Below are 17,697 nucleotides of genomic sequence, written 5' to 3'. Positions count from 1 at the left end.
CTGCATGCTTTGGGGTTACTGGGCCACTCCCATTTCTAACCAACTGGCAAATTCAGGGATTCTCTCCACCCCCAGAAGTTTGATGATTTGTTAAAATGACTCATAAAACCCAAGAAAGTTCTATACTTATTGTATTATTCAGCCACAGGGGTACTGATGCAAAATATCAGAAATTGCTTGGTTTTTATAAAGGGTATTTATTTGGGGTAGAAGCTTACAGATGCCAGGCCATAAAGTGTAAGTTACTTCCCTCACCAAAGTTTGTTTTCACATGTTGGAGCAAGATGTCTGCTGCTGTCTGACAGGGTTCACGCTTCCTTAGTTCCTCGGGGCTCAGCATCTCTGTTTTGTCCACAAGGTCAGCTGTAGACTTATCAGGCGAACAACTCTGTCTCTCTCTCTGGGGCTCCAGCTTCAGCATCAAACTCCAACATCAAAACTCCAACATTAAATGCCCTCCAACTCTGTCCTTGCAATGCCTTTTATCTGTGTGTCCTGACCCACCAAGGGTGGGGCTCAACACCCTACTGGCACCCTACTGGCACTTGATTACTTAATCAAGTAAACCTCTGAATCCAATATAATCTCAAATGCCTGGAGGAAAAGACCAGTTTACAAACATAATCCAGTATTTCTTTTTGGAATTCATCAGTAATATCAAACTGCTACACCTATTATTACATTCTGATTATTAACCAAAAAAAAAAAAAAAAGGTACAACTCCAAAAGAAGCCAAAACAAGAGATGCAGAGCGAGATATGGAAGGGCCTCAAGTGCAAAGCTTCCGTGATGTGGAGTCAGAGCGCATCACCCTCCCAGCACACTGATGTGGATGTGCAATCATGGAAGTTCACTTGAGCTTTGGTGTCCAGCTTCTTTATTGGGCTTTCATGATGTTGACATCACTGATTGGATCAATCCCCAACCCGTATCCCCTCCCTAGAGATTAGCCTCCAAGCTCCACCACCCTAATCTCATGGTTGGTCTTTCCAATGTGCCCAGTCCCTCACCCCAATACTGCAAAGATGTGTTTGTATCTTCCTTGATAAATGACATGTTTGCACTTCTGCTTCTTTATTTTTTTTAGATTCAATTATTACTCTATCAGGATGAGGATTTCAATATCTTACCACCAACCCTAACACACAATCTCCTTTTTGCCCCATCTTCCTAACTCACCTCCGTTTGGTTAGGTTGATATTACATGTTTTATTACATGTTATATATTTATGACCAGTTATTTTTCACAGCTGAAACTCATAGAGAAGTGTGAGCACATTTCCATTACTTTTTTATTGCTTTGTTTCTCCTGCTCTTGGCGATTGTCTCCTTTTGCGTTTGCTTTTCTCTGTATTTATCACTAATCTGCTCCCCTGTTTTGACAGAAGAGCAAACTGGCCTCTCAGTAGATCCAAGCGTGTCAAGTAGTCGATGACTGTCCTCCCTCTCCTTGCAGACATGTCTTCTAAAGGCCCCACGTCCTCTGCGCCATCTGGCAGCTCACGTTTCTGCGCTGCCGTCCGCGTGTCTCCCTGCCATCTCCCCTCGCCTCATCCTGAACACGCCATTTGTGCCTTTCCTGGGCCAGATCCAGCGCTCTGGAGACCTGCACCCTTTCTTTGGTTTATTTCTAGTGCAGTTTTCTGTGAAAGGGAAGGTTCGGGGTACATATTCTAAGATGTTGCATATCTGAAAGTACCTTTGTTCTAGGTTGGAAGGAATTTTTCCTCCAAGTTTTAAAGGACGATCTTCACAGTCTTCTTCCTCCCAGTATTTCTATTGAGAAGTCAGATGGGGTTCTGCATCCTGATCCTTTTTCCTCTCTCAAATGTTTCAGGATGATTGCTTTTTCCCTCATGTTCTAAATCTCACGATGGTGAGTCTTGGTAGTGCTGGATACTTAGTGGGCCCTCTTATTTTGGAAATGCATGCCATATTAGGGAAATATCTTCTATCATTTCTAATTAATTAATATATTTTAAATTAACAGCTTTATTGAGATATAATTTACACATCTTAAAATCTAAAGTGTACAGTTTTTTACGGTTCTCTTGTGTATTTAGACCTGTGTTATCATCACCAGTTCATTTTAGTGTATTTTCATCACCACACACACAAAAATACCATGCACCCAGTAGCAGTGACACCCCATTTCCTCCCAAATGCCCAGCCCTAGGCCATTCTTGATTTTCTGTCCATTCCTGTAATTTTTCTATCCTGAATATTGCATATAAAAGACTCATACAAGGGTATGATCTTTTGTGACTGGCTTCTTTCACTGAACAGAATGATTTCAAGGTTCATCCAAGTCATAGCATGTATCAGAATGTGAGTCCTTTATATTGCCATATAACATTTCGTTGTATGGATATACCATATCTTGTTTTTCCAGTCATCCAATTGATATACATTTGAGTGGCTTCACTTTTTAAATATTACTGGTAGTGCTGCTATGAACATTTGTGTACTAGTTTTTAGTAGGAAATAGGTTTTAATTTTCTTGGATGCATGCCTAGAAGTAGAATTGGCAGGTCATATGGTAACTATGTTTCTATCTTTTGAGGAACTGCCAGACTGTTTGACAACATGGCTATGCCATTTTCCATTACCCCTGAATGTCTGAGGGTTCCAATTTCTCTGTCTCCTCCACAATGCTTTTACTATCTGTACTTTTTTTTTTTTTTATTATAAGCCATTCTAGTGGGTGTGATGTGGTATCTCAGTATAATTTTGAGTTTTGTTTCCATATTGGCTAATGATGTTTTTCTTTTCTTGTGCTTATTGACCAACCATTCGTATATCTTCTTTGGGGGACTGTCTATTCAGATCCTTTGCCCATTTTTAATTTGGGTCGCCCACCTTTTATTAATGAATTTTAAGAGGTCTTTATGTATTCTAGATAAAAATCCCTTATAATGTGTATGATTTGTAGATATTTTCTCCCATTTATGGGTTGTCTTTTTACTTTTTTAATGGTATCTTTGAAACACAATAGTTTTCAATTCTAAATTTATCTAAATTTATCTAAATTTAAGCCAAATTTATCTACTTTTTCTTTTGTTGCTTGTGCTTTTGTTATTACACCTTAAAAAAATTTTTGCCTAATCCAAGGCAGATTTACTACTATAGTTTCTTATAAGAGTTGTATTTTTTCTTTTGTATATATGTCTTTGATACATTTTGAGTGAATCTTTGTATATGGTTTGAGGTAGGGTTCTAATGTTGCTCTTTTGCATATCCTGTTATACTAGTTCATTTGTTGAAAAAAAGTTTTCCCCATTGAATTGTGTTAGCACCCTTGTTGAAAATCAGCTGATCATAAATTCTGTACTCTTAATTCTCTTGACCTATGCATTTTTGTCCTTATGTCAGCACCACACTGTCTTGATTACTATAGCTTTGTAATAAGTTTTGAGATCAGGAAATGGAGTTTTCTAGCTTCTTATTCTTCAAGATATTTTTGCTATTTTGGGTTCTTTACATTTCTATATGGATTTCAAGATCAGGCTGTCAATTTCTATACAGAATCCAGCTGAAATTTTGATAGTATATTGACTCAGTGGATCGATTTGGGGATATTACCATCTTAACAATGATAAGTCCTCCAATCCTTGTACAATGGGATGTCTTTCCATGTAATTTCTTTCAACAATGTTTTATAATTTTTGGTGTGTGAATCTTGTACTACTTTTGTTAAATTTATTTCAGTTTTATTATTTTTGTTGCTATTGTAAATGGAATTCTTTTCTTAACTTCATCTGGGGTTGTTCATTGCTAGAATATAGAGATTCAAATGATTTTTGTGTACCGATTCTGCATCCTTTAACCTTGCTTAACTCACTAATTGGTTGTAAAATTTTTAGTGGCTATTCTGTCATTTGGTATAATTAACTTTTATATCTCCATTTTCTGTATCTTTTGAAAATTATACATTCATTGATTTTAGTTTATTATGTATTTTTATATAAACAATAAGTGTGAGGTAAAAGTTGTGATCTTATAAACAAACACACATATATCATTCAGGGCTCCCCTACATCACCCTACCACCAACACCTTGCATTGTTGTGAAACATTTATTACAAACTATGAAAGAGCATCATCAAAATATTACTACTAAATATATAGCCAGTATCTTACATTTGGTGTTCTTTTCTTCTGGAGTTCATATTCATTAGATATTGAATTTCTTGACAGAATTTTCTGATTTTCTTATTCTCATTCTCTGCCATTTTCCCCGTGTTCTCCTTTCTGGAGCATTTCTTCAGTTCTATCTCCCAACACTTTTATTATAATGTTATCATGTTTTGCTAACATTTTAAACATTCCAGAATCCTTTCTTGATCTCTGTTCCTTTTTTTGTTTGCTTGTTTAACAACATTATGTTCTTACTTCATGGATATAATCTCAAATCTACCTGAGAATATCAATTATAGTTCTTTGAATTCTCTTGCATCCTGAACCTCCTTTCCTTCCTTTAGGTTTCTCTGATGATTGGTTGGATGGTTGTTTAATGGTTAGTTTTGGTCTCCTTTATTGATGTTTGTTGAGCCTCATGCTGGAGAACCTGAAGTTCTGATTCAATGCCCTGTCTTTGTGCGTTGACCAATCATGGAGACTAGTGGACTTTACTGCCTGGTAGGCCTATGTGGGCCTAGCTCTGCACTGTCAAAACCGCCATGGTCAGCGTTAGCAGAAAGGCTCTCTTTGCTGGCCAGGTTCCCCTAAGAGGATTCTTAGAGTCTCATATCAAGATGGTGTGGTGCCAACACTGGAGTTGGCAGTTCAGTTAAAACTCCTTGCTGATGTCCTGGTAGCTGAAGAGAGAAGGTTGTGTGGAGTTTAACATGTTTGGTGCGACCTGTGGGTGCTTTCAACCAGGTGGTGCAGGCCATACCTCCTGTTTGCAGCCTTTGCCCAGGAGCGAGTGGGCTGCCCCTCGCTGCCCCTGCTGGCAGCAGCCACAGAGGGTCTAACTGCCCATTTGAAGGACATCAGTATTCTTGTTTCTCACCTCCTGTGCAGCCTCACTTTTCAAGGTAACAGGGGCTTCTGTGGCACGAACTGGCAGGATCCCCACTGGACAATCACCTCACTCCTTCAGGGGGACAGTAACCTCTTACTCATCCAATTTCAGCTTCAAAAAAATGCTCTTGTCTTTAGTTGTATCTTCTCTCAATGTCTTGGTTTTAAGTTCTTTTCCTCTATTGTCATTTTAATGTGCGGAAGCACTGAAGAATGTAAATATTGAACTGTTTTTAATTTATTATGAGGGAGCCCCCTAAGTATATTTTGACAAATGTTGAAAAGGATTCCTTGGACCTGTTAATGAAATTTTCAGGTTTTCCTTGTGCTACCTTCCTGGACTCCCTATTTTTCCCTTTTAAATTTCCTCATAGTAAATAGAGCTCTTAACCATTTTGTCATTGACTTTCCGTCTTGAAAATAGAAAGTCTTTCTGCTCCCTGGGGCTTTCATCTTTTCAGTACCAAGAATTAACCCAAACATGGAATTATCTCAAGTCACACCTGCCTTATAAATGTGGGATTCAACTCTCAATTGCACTCCCTTTTCATATATTCTTTTGCTCAAAATGTTGCTTGACAAATATTGATCCTTTGGCTTGAATGCTCCCACAAGTGAAAGTTATTCGGAATTCACCAAGTCATATATTTTTCCACCTTAAATACAATTCTTGCCCAATGTCCTTTAGTATAATAATATATTGAAAAGATCACTGGAGGATTAAGTTTTCTTTAATTGTTAATGATGATTATGGGGTAGGCTTAATTATATCAATGTACTGAAATTTAATTACCTAAATGAGAGTTCCTCTCTCAGAGTACGTTCTTGGTGAAAACATCTTTGAAAATTTTAATAAGTCATCACCTGGAAGTCATCAAGTGTATTCTGGGAGTCAGACCCAAAGTGGACACCTGGCCCTCCAGACCTGGTGCTGGGGGCCTCTGTCTGCCTCTCCAGCCGCTCCTGTGGTTGGACTGCCCCTAGAGCCCTTGGAATTCAGAGTGCTCCGAAGAGGGTTAGATGTTCTGCCCTTGTGCCATGTGTCCCACAGAGCAGTTGTGTGCACGCCATGCCAACTGTGAGCTCTAGTGTCAGTTCTTGTCTGGTTGTTGGAATTACGAAGGGCAGTTATGTAGCCCACAGTGTACTGTTTAGTTCATGTGGCCAAAGTCATTTTTGTCGCGCTAAGGAGGTACATCTTCACATTGCCTCAGCTATCAGCTACATCCTTCCAGAACATCCCTCCTGATTCATGCACTCCCCCTTATACCTTAAACTTGGCACACTTGACAAAGACACTGCTTAAAAGGTAGGTCTCAACCTCGATTTCTGTTCTCATCAGTCCTTTTTTTTTCATCTTTATACCCTTAGGTGCCTCTTACCTTTACCTGCCTGTCATGAAAGGTGCCCTGCTCCATCCAATAGCCCTCCGTTCTGTGTCTTCCATTCTCCCTGCTTGCTATGTTACATACCCTCAGTTCTCCTTATCATCACCCCCAAGTGTCCTCAGCTCCCACTGGCCTCTGGTCTACCTGTCCTGAGTTCTACCTGTTCACCTGTCTCGTGCGCTGGAGCCTGGCCACATTTAAAACTGGGGTCTTGAAGGTGGTTATAGGAGAGGGAAGGAGGCTTGTTCAGTTCATACCTCCAGGAGCCATGCAGGGCAGTAACTCGGTCCACACCTATAGGGGACCCTGCGAAAGAGAGAGTTTTGATGATAAGAATGAGGAAGGCAGGACACTGGGGCAGGGAGAGTTGGTCCCTGCTGCCAGGTGATACCTTTCTCTCTTAGGGCTGTCTTGAAAAATGTTGGTTGTTGTTCTGCTGGTAAAAGTGATTTGGGCCCGTTCTTCCACCTTGTTAGGTATTTGCTGTCTACTCATGGTCATTTTTCCCTCATGTGATATTCTATGTATTGCTGAACTGGGTGTATATAATGATCTCTGGCTTTGTTTTTCATGCATTTTCTCATGTTACTGAAATATTTCATATTTGCTTGGTTAATGTTTACTGTTTTAATGGTTGTGTAATATTTCAGTATTAATCTATGATAAAATTGTAAGATTTAGCAAATAAAATACAGAACACCCAGTTCCATTTGAATTTCAGCTAAACCAGTGGATAACTTTTCTGTCAGAAGTAAGTCCCATGTAATATTTGCAATATTTGGGCCATACTTATTATTCATTGTTTATTTGAGATTTGAATTGAACTGGTCATCCTATTTTGTATCTGGCAATCTCACAACATATCCTACTACTTGTAGAATTTCTTAGTATTGAACATTTAGATGCTTTCAGTGGTGCAGTGATCATCTTTGGATACAGGATCCCCTATCTTGGATTATTAATATTTCCTTAGGGTGGATTCTTAGAAGTAGAATTTCTAAGGTGATGAGTTTTTTTCCCCAAGACTTTCAAATCTCTTCCCAAATCACTGCTTAAAAAGGTTATAGCAATTTATGTGCCCACCAGCAGTGTATAAGAGTCCTCGTTCTCTGCACCCTTGCTAACATTATCACCACTTAAATGCGTCTGTGCTCTTCTGGCAGGCAAATAATGATATATCATTTTCATCTTTGATTACTAATGAGCTTCACATTTTTTGTTTATTAGGCATTCTATGTCCTGATTTAAAAAATTTTCTCCAACAGTGCCCCTGTTTCACATTATTTTGCAGTCGTAGACATATGTCATATTATTATTTATTTACTTATTTTCACTCAACCACTGGGGCTGAAGCCAGTGCCCAGGCTCAGGTTCTAGGTTAGGTCCCACACCATCGCTTGCCAGCAGCCTATGGCAACCTACCAAAAGTTTAAATATAAAAGCTTCATGTGACTTCAAATGCATCTATCAAAGCATATAGAGCCTATAGAATAAGTTCTTTTCACAGCTTTCCTCCATTTTTGTTTGTAATGTATTACTGGTTTCAAATACAGCTTCCGTGAACATCCATTTGACCCACTTTGGTCAGCCCACCAAAATGCTTGTACATGGTTCCACTGTGTTCATGGGAGCAGAGAGGCTCCCTGTCAACCACCATTGCTTCTCTAGTAAAAATACCAACATCCCCTGGGTGGGACGTCTTTTCCTAAAGGGCTGGGGGGAGAGGGGGAGCATATCCATGTATTTAATGGGCGTGATACCCATTACCAATGGGGTCCCAAGCCTCAACTTAGAGAAGAGCTGAAATAGCAAAACCTGCTTCCTTAAGAAAAGAAAAGCTGAACAGTGTAAATCTCGTAGTATAAGTAGGAAGGTCGTGCGCACTGCCTGGCTATTGGCCTCGGAATCCTGGGCATGACCTGCCCTTTTGACCTCCCTGACAAATTCCAGTGAGTGCACTCTGTGATTGAACTAGTGGCCACATGTTCGCCTTCTTTGTGACATTTTCCTTCAGAAAGAAGGCTGCCTGTCCGGCCACTTATGTAGCTCCAGGACTCCCTCTATGGAAATATGGATGTTCTCTTTCCTTTTCTTCTTTCTGTCTTATGCCAGTTCCCCTGTCCTCTGCCTCGCGTGAATTTGTCAGCATTGCGTGACAGTCTGCTCAGGTCAGTACTCATGTCCTGAACATTACCAGGACCACTCAAGACTCTTGCTGTCAGTTTTACTTTCAATTTGATAGTTTATGTTAAGTACATGAGTATATTTTTCAGAGTATAAATAGCTGACTTGTGATTTCAGCACTTCTATTGTGCAAGGCTCCATCGTTTCCCTGTTTTGATCTGCAGAAAATTATACACCCAAGTATGTGCCCCTGGGCCGATACAGGCCTTTTCTTGCAGTGGGAAAGCATTCCTGTAGCAAGGTGGAGACCGCATCACAGATGGCGCCGCCAGGGTTGAGTGAAGGACATCCTGCTCTGGAGGCCTTTCCCCTGCCTCAGCCTTGTCCGGCTTTTTTCCATGACTGCACACTTGAAGGAGAGTGTATCCTCCTCCTGGGGGTCATTAACAGTGACCTAGGATTTCTCGAAGAGTTAGAATGACACCTTACTAAGAAGGAAGGAAGTTCAATCAGCTGCTCAGCCCTTTGACTTGTAGTCTGGCAGTGATGGGTTTGCACACAGCTTTGCCAAGTACTCATTCAGAGGGGAATCTCCCAACCTCCATTTGCCAGTAAAATGGAGAAAACTGATGGTGCGATTGAATGCGGTCATGGTGGTAAAGTTCTCAGCACTGTGCCATGGTTGGATAATATGTGACAGCTACCCCAAGTCATCTCACGAGGCACCAATAAGATACAGAGTCAGCTTCTCTTAAGCTCAGTGGGATGTCAAATATATACATTTCATGCTCAAAATAGATGTTTTGTCATTTTAAAAGTCTTTCCTCCAATGGAGAACAAGCATTATTTAGCTCTTTCCCTGAACTGTCTTGAAATCTGAACCATAGCAGTTGTCATCATTCACACATAATTTACATTTCTTGGCAAATGGAAGATACCATATCACTATTGTATACATTCAGTTTACTCATTGGGGAGCATATATGTATTCTATAAATATAAAATGGATGGGAAATATATCTGACATTAACATTTTACTGTAGCACCAACATTCCAAAATAATGTAAAAGATATTTAGGCTTTCAAATAGATTGTTTGTAAAAGAAGAGTTAGTAAAAGAGTACAATTTGGGAACTCATTTTATAGGGGAAATTAGAAAGATGTCTTAAATGATGCCTCATCCTATAATTTCACCAGACTTGTGTTGGTTTAATGGGGTAAAATATATGTCCTATATTTCTTCAAATGTCATCCATTTAGGGGGAAATATTTAAAAGCAAGGAAGGATTTAAAGTGTGTCAGCCATGAACCCTTGATGTAAGTATTTGCAGCTAGCAACAACAGGACACTTTAGCCCCTGCCCACCCACTGGAGCCCTTTGCTGTGCTCACACAAACACACCCATGCACACAGCCTTACACACACAAACACATGCACACCCACAGGCACACATACTGGCCACCCCCATTTGTGCATTGTCTTCGTCTTTTACTTCCATCATGTCTGCTATGAGAAATGCCCATTTCTCCCACTTTACATTCTGATGAGGCTGCGTTCTCCTCATGCCTCTTGCGGAGGAGAATTGGACCATAACTCATTGTGGAGTCAGTGGTGATTGCCTCTAAATTGGCCAAAGGGGGCTGCAGGCTGATTTTGAAAAATAAAAGATGTCTCCTTCACCATGGCCCAAGAGGAGCAGCTACAAACATTATGCCTGGTAATTGGGATGGCAAGTTTCCAAGAAAGCACAAAACCTAGGTGATGCTGATTTCAACCCTGTCTTAAAATTTGTGTACATGTACATATGCGGCATGTTTGATTTTTTTTTTCCTTTTCAATCAGGAGAACCATGTGTCCAGAGGCATTTAATGCAGTTAGGCAGAAAGAAAAATAGCAAAAAAAAAAAAACAAACCCAGCAAAAACCCTGAGGTTGAAAGCGGTCTGTAACTCAGGCTGGTGAGCCAGCAAGGAGCGTGGCTGGATGCGAGCCTCATGTCCAGACCCCACTGCTTCTTCTGGAAAGTTTCAGTTCCCAAACTCTTGTTTCTATAAATGTTTCCCATGAGTATGGTTCTGTCTCCATCTAATTCCATCTTTTGATTTGTTTTACAGGGAAACTTTGTGGCTTGTATGACAGCTATTTTACGACAAATGGAAGATTATCATTATGCCCATTTGATCAAGACTTTCGGAAAAATGCGGACCGACGTGGTGGTGAGTGCAGTTTTGGGCCCTTGTCACGTTATTGTGTTGTGGACCTGTGTTTCAGGAATAACCTTGATATAAACCTTTCCATTTTAAATACGATTTTGCATGAGACTTGCTTCTGATTGATTTCAGAAACCACCTGGGAGGGCCTGACGACAACTTTGTTTAAAACAAGATAAGGGGCCTAAGATGCAGTCGTGCTTCTAGCCCCCCTGAATTAGAGGATGGCTAACATGCTGCACCTGGAGAAACCTCCTTGGTCACAGTTTCTTCACCTGTGGTTTGGGATAATTGAATATTGGAAGATGCACACGTGACAGTCTGCCATTAACTTCTCTTCACTTGTTGGGCAGCTTTTCAATCACAGAAGCCAGGGAGCTTTTTTGGCCTTAAATTGTACTCCATTATTAATTAGCTCTAATCATAGAAGCTCATCAGCATTTCTCCAAATCAGTCTCCAGTCATCCTCAGTAAAACTATGATACAACTTAATTAGGAAAAGTATAATAGAGAGGAATTTATTGCTTTGATGCTACCTCCCTAATGACCTGAAATTACACTGCCATATGGCAGATATCCTCCGCAAAGCTGCAACCAAACTCGTTGGCAGAGTTCCCAATTAGAGCTGACCTGGGCTCTGCTGTCTGACACCCCCGCCTCCGTTTCCAGGGGCCCACAGATTCCCTGTAGAATGCTCTGACCTCCACGAGGGCTTTCAGCAGTGTCTGTTGTTCTTGAACTTGTCTTGTTGAGGGTGGGAAAAAGAGACTGTCTTTTATGATTTTTGTTAATGCAGTTATTTCAAACAAAATATTTGTAGTGTCTTGTTGCTGCTGTAATTTTTGCTGTTGTTGTTTTCTAAGAAGAACAAAGAAGGATCTATACCTTAAAGTCATTGCAGTTTTCTATAAATAAAAGTTAGGGAGCAAGAATGTATGCTTGTGTGGCTGTGTTTGAATTTTCTTTTAATATTAATCAGTCCATTTACAGTATGATAATTTCAAAAATGGAATATATAGCACATTTATATCCTGTGATTCTTTAGAAATCATCACATAGTAAAATCAAATTTTATATCTATAACATTTATTGCCCCAATTGAAGCTCAAGTATATTTCTAAGCCCTAGTTTAGTCAGTGGAAGGCATGGTTGTAGTGTGGGCTGACACGAACTATTTTATAGATAAACTTCTAGGCTGAAAAACAAAAGTTTTGAGATTGCTAAGTCTTACTCATCCTGAATACTTAGGAATTCAATTCACATTTGACCCTTTATCAGAAGAATCAAACAATACAATCAAAATCTACACATGCATACGTTCAAAATATTTCATCCAAACTGGTAAATGGTGTTGTTGATGGAGAAGCTTCATTGTATTGTGGAAAGTGATTATACAAAATGATGTTTTAGAAATTACTATAATTTGCTGAATTCCAAATGTGTATCCTCTCTTCTTCCATAGAAGAAAGGAATGAGAAATTTACTGTGTTGTGGAGCCCTGATTTCCCAAGGGATTCTTTTCCTTAGATACAACAGTTCAGGAAATCATTTATTTGTGGACAATTTGATTTCTGTTATAAAATGGCATTTGTGGTATGGATATCATAAACTAATGCTGCAAGGATTACAAACCTTTGTTGTTGTTGTTAATCCTTCACAATCTTTGTTAAATGTGTCCCTGTCTATTAACCAGACATAAACTAGTTTTATACTCCGACAGCATATCACAAGTTAAATAAAAGATCATTTCCTATTAATCAGAACTTAATTAGTATTCCAATGTGAAAAGAGCCTAATCACTTCTGTCGAGAGTGTTTTCTTCCTTCAGGTTTTAAAATTTAGTCCTTTTCGGTTGGATGCCTCATACCCATACAAAATTTCATTTATTAACAAAACAGAAGTCACAGTACAACAGAGCTGTAGTTTTTAAAAACTTTTTGCTTTGAAATAATTTCACACTTACAGGAGTTGCCAAAAGGATATGGAAACAGTACCTAGAACTTCAAATTGTGCTTTAGAGCTGTTAATTTTACATCTCTCAAATGGCCCATTCTACCCCAAGATAGCGAGGGGGTGGATCCCAGCATGAGGCTGAGGACTGACCCCAGAAAAAAAAAGACTAGATGTATCCAACTCCAAGCTCTTTCACGCTAGAGATGCCCCCTCACCTAGGCCCGTGCAATACTCTTGTCTAGTGGAGAAGCTCATCTGCTGCGTGGCTGCCAGCTCTCATGTGTCCGAGCCACAGTGTCCAGAAAGAAGCAGAGAAGCCACTTGGGGTTTCTGTGGGAAGTCAGAGAGTGATGAGGAACACTTTGACCTTCCCGGCAGAGTGCAGTCTTGCCAAGTTCCCCAAATTCACACCAAGAGGCTTTGAGAAGTGTCTGTCGAGGGACTCTGACGAGGGAAGAAGTCATTTATGATATCAGGGGGCACCCAACAGCTTCTGTTCCTGGGGCCTGGTGGATGGAGCTGGGGTGACAGGGACAGTGAAGGGAGAGGCAGTGCTTGCTGGTTAAATGTTGAGGGAGTGAGTGCAGGATGAGCACAGAATGTGGGGTGGGGCTGGTCCCCTCACCTCCAGCCTGGCCTGAGGAACTGGCCTGAGGGTTCCTCTGTACCCCACCTCTTCCCACTGGCTCCCCCAATCTTGATCCGCTGGGAGGCAGCGGGCATCTGAGCCTTAGCAGGTGCCCGGCCTGCTCCCTGGGAAGCCCCCCCACCCTGTTCAGCTCTGTTCCACCCCTCTGTGAATCCTGACACCTGTCCCAGGTTTGTCAGGTGGGCGCCGGCCTCTCCCCCTGTGTACACCTCCCCTTGTCCATCCCAGCCGGCCATCGGCCTGTTCTTGGTGGTCCAGGATGACGCACTGAGGAGGGATGCTTGTGGGGATGAGGTGACGCAGGGGTGGCCTCCCTAGGAACTTGTGGCTACGGAGGGGTCGTGAGTCTTGGGTTCTGTGTGGAAAAGCCTCCAAAGGGTGATTTGAACTTGCTGTAGAATTTGCATCATAAACGGGAAGAAGAGCCCAAACCCAGACTTCTCTTTCTTTATTCCTTGTGATCATTTCCTTGTCAACCAAGCTTTAATGGAGGCTCTTTCCAGTGGATGGCCAGGCATAGACTCCTTGTAAACTGAATGCCCTCAGTAGATTTATATTGAACCTCGACTCTGAGCCAGCACTGGGGAGAGATGGTGAGCAAAACAGGGTCCTCTCAGGGACCTCCAGTGGAGAACTGCACAAGGAATTGGACAAACAAATGGCTCTTGTCAAGTAGACAGACCGATCTGACACTGAGAGGTCAGGAAGCCTTCTTTGCAAAATATGGGACTGTGAGCTTTTGAGGTCGAGAGAGGAGAACATTGCAGGAGAGGGGAGCACCACTGCAGGTGGCTGTGCTGGGGCAGTGAGAGGTCCCAGGGGGCAAGGAGCCTGGAGAGGGTGTGCAGTATCAACCCCAGAAGGCCTTTAGGCCATGTGGAGCAGTTAGGGTTCCCAGAGAACCAAAACCAACAGGACAGACAGACAGAGTCATGGACATAGGCATAGTAAATGTGTAGTCAGATTTATTATAAGTCACTGGCACACACAAGTGTGGGGGCTGGTAAGTGTACGTTACATCGTGCAGCCCCCGGCTGGAAACAAGGATTAAGTCAATGCTGAAGGCCTTAGTTGGAATTCCCCAGGGACAGCCGACTGGCTGAAAATTCTGGCAAGAGCCAAAGCTGAATTTAAGGCAGACATTTTTTGGACCTCTGAAACCCTCCATTCCAGCTTTTAAGACCCCAGCTGAGTGAAAGTAGAAACTCCTCACATTGCTGAGGGCACTCTTGTAGATTTTAGATACAGTCCACTGAGGATGGATGCAAGCCATCTATATGCTTCACTCAGCAACTGGACACCTTGACCTAGCCAGGGTCACCCATAAAATTAACCATCACACCATACTGAGAAGCACTGTTTTGTTTGTGTTTGTTGTCAACTTTTACATCCATTATTTGCTGTTTCTCCCTCTAACAATTTTTAATAATTATTGGTTTTTTTTCTTTTTAAGATTTATTTATTTATTTTATCTCTCCCCCCACCCCCCACAGTTGTCTGCTTTCTGTGTCTATTCACTGTGTGTTCTTCTGTGACCACTTCTGTTGTACTCAATGGCACCAGGAATCTGTGTTTCTTTTTTGTTGCATCGTCTTATTGTGTCAGCTCTCTGTGTGTGCGGCACCATTCCTGGGCATGCTGCACTTTTCTTTTGCGTTGGGCGGCTCTCCTTATGGGGCGCACTCCTTGTGTGTGGGTCTCCGGGGGACACCCCTGCATGGCAGGGCACTCCTTGTGCACATAAGCACTTGTGCATGGGCTAGTTCCACACGGATCAAGGAGACCTGGGGTTTGAACCGTGGACCTCCTGTGTGGTAGGCGGATGCCCTATCCATTGGGCCAAGTCTGCTTCCCTAATAATTATTTTAAAGCACTTCTTTTACCCAGGTTCTGCCAGTGGTAACTTCTACAGAACTATAGTGTAATAAATACTACATCCAGGATATTGATCTAATGTCAGTCTAGGTTTTACTTGTACCCTTTCCCCTAACCTTTTATCTTGAAATATTTTAAACGTACAGAAAAACTGACTGAGTAGGATAGCGAAACCATTATTCCACCCCCTGACTAATCGATTGAGAGCATTTTTGCCATCTTTGCTTCCTCTAGGTCTCTTTCTGTCTCCGTCTGTATAGCCAAATAAGTGAGTGGCTGAGAGAGGCCTCCTCTCCCCTGCGTGTTTCAGCACACAGCTTAAGGCTGAGGACAGTCTCCAGTGACCTACTGCCCCATGGCAAAATAGCAGCCAGCCCTTAATGCTGTCTATATTCCAATTTCCCAAACTTCCTTGTCTTTTTAGGGACTTCCTCAAATCAGAATCCAGCCCAGACTGACCCATTGTGTTTAGTGTTTGTGTCTCTTTAACTTTCTTTTTTCTAGAACAGGTCCTCTGCCCTTTTTTAAAAAAATTCCTTTCACTCCATGGCTCTTGCCCATTCTGGATTTTTTGAGTACTTCCTTGTAATGCCATTTAATTTATTTCTCTAATCCCTTCTTCTGCAAACTAGAAGTCTGGTCTACATTATACTCATACTCAGTCTTAGCCACTTCTTGGCTAAATGCTTTCAAATTGTGTCACATTGGGAAGAGGGAATGTCACACTGACCCACGATTGATGATGTTAAGTTTGATCTCTTGGTAAAAGATGGTAACTGCAAGACCTTGCCATTGAAAGACCTCCCTCCTTTGCGGTGATGTAATCTGTGGGGTAATGTTTTGGGATCCACAGAAAGGTGGCAAATATCCCTTTCCCTGACAAGCTTTCATCTCCTGGGTTTAGCATCTCTCCATGGTCCTTATCTGAAACAGTTATTTCTTCTTCTGCATAGCAGAATGGTGATTCTCTAACTGTGAGAGTCACCGTGCTGGGCTCTGAGAGCATTGGGACGCCGTTGGGGATGGTTTGAATCATCTCCCATTCACTTTCTTGGTGAGGGAAGACTCCCCCCCTGGGGTTATGGGGATGGCTGGACACATGACCCCTGACACTGGACAGATGGCATCAGTAGCAGTTCCTTAGATTTGCTCACAGCCCAGGGAGGAGTGGCCATGAGGAGCCACAGAGTGAACAATCTGGGGCTGAGAGGCGGGCCTTGCCACAACACGAGGGTGAGGTGGCCCCAGCTTCCCACAGGAAGATGTGAATGGCTTGTCTACGGAATTCTGTGGGCTGGCGGTGAGCTGCCCGCTGCTCAGAGACGAGCAGGATCGGCACCTGGTGCTTGTGAGTAGGGAGGTCATTTGCATGGGCGAGGAAAGTGGGGCAGGGAACTTGCCCTTCCAGGAGCCTCCCGGGTCCCCCAGGTATAGAGGTTCACATAACACTGGGCCTTGGTCTTAGCCTTGCATCCCACAGGAGGGGATTAAGTGGTAATATCAGGCAAGTACTGGTGTCTTGATCAGATTTACAATTTGAAACGATCACTCTGGGTGACATGTGGGACCAGGAGGTGGAAGAGTGGACCTAGCTGGACAGGTTAGGGGTCACTTGCAGCAGTTCAGGTGTCAGAAGATGCCTGTTTGTACAAGCAGGTGGGGGTGGATGTGGAAAGGAGCAGATGGGTCCATGACAGGAGGATTTTGCCTCTGGAATGTATTGATAGTTATTATTAGAGCTGCCTGCTTATTATATAGTACTTCCTGTGAATAATGAGCTCAAAACTACAGCCAGAATAAATCAGCATTGAATGATGACATTTTCTCAAAGCATGACACTGTTAATCTTGAACTCCCCTCGTTGGCTTGGAGTCATGAGTGCGTCAGCCAGTTGAGCAGCCTCAGCCATGCTGGGCAAATGCAGGTGGCCAGGCATTTCCTCACCGTGGCCAGGAAAGGATGCGCCCACCAGGAAGGCTTGCAGAACCTCCTCTCCCACTACATGCAGCATTTTGTTTGATCAGCAAAGTACCACCACTTAACAGCTGAGCCATATTAATGAAGTACGGGACTGTGTCTCCTAGAGAGAAAGGAGTTGGGAAAATCTGCTTCTCTTCCAGAATAATAAAAACCAGACCCTGTGTCTCAGTTATTAGGCTTCGAGGAGTGATCAGCAACAAAGCCAGCAATTTCATGCAAATAAAGATGCGACTAAATTACGGCACTCAGCGGTGAAACAGGCACCATGGTCATTAAAATGTGGAGCTCTTGACAAAGTGGGGAACTAAGGAGTGAAATGTGAATTTCAATAATTTGACTGAGGGAAAAAGTCATGTATGGTATCAGGGGGCACCCAGACAGCTTCTTTCCTGGGGCCTGGTGGCTGGAGCACGGGTGCCAAGCCTTTGGAGGGCATTCGGGCCGATTCTTCCTCTTGACTTGGCCCAGATCACTAACTTCCCCTGTACTGGGGT

At 42.3% G+C, this 17,697-nt stretch overlaps 1 protein-coding gene across 2 annotated transcripts in view; it reads left to right on the top strand.

Moving 5' to 3' along the window:
* DOCK1 (dedicator of cytokinesis 1) overlaps positions 1-17,697 on the top strand; it is a 522,200-nt gene that overhangs the window by 301,772 nt on the left and 202,731 nt on the right. For both annotated transcript variants that reach the window (XM_058298144.1, XM_058298143.1), the window contains exon 28: positions 10,651-10,752. In XM_058298144.1, the coding sequence (XP_058154127.1) occupies positions 10,651-10,752 (102 nt within the window). The remainder of the gene's footprint in view (positions 1-10,650; positions 10,753-17,697) is intronic.

Source organism: Dasypus novemcinctus, chromosome 6, assembly GCF_030445035.2.
Source record: "Dasypus novemcinctus isolate mDasNov1 chromosome 6, mDasNov1.1.hap2, whole genome shotgun sequence".
In the NCBI taxonomy this organism is placed as follows: domain Eukaryota; kingdom Metazoa; phylum Chordata; class Mammalia; order Cingulata; family Dasypodidae; genus Dasypus; species Dasypus novemcinctus.
This window is presented reverse-complemented; position numbering and strand designations above follow the sequence as displayed.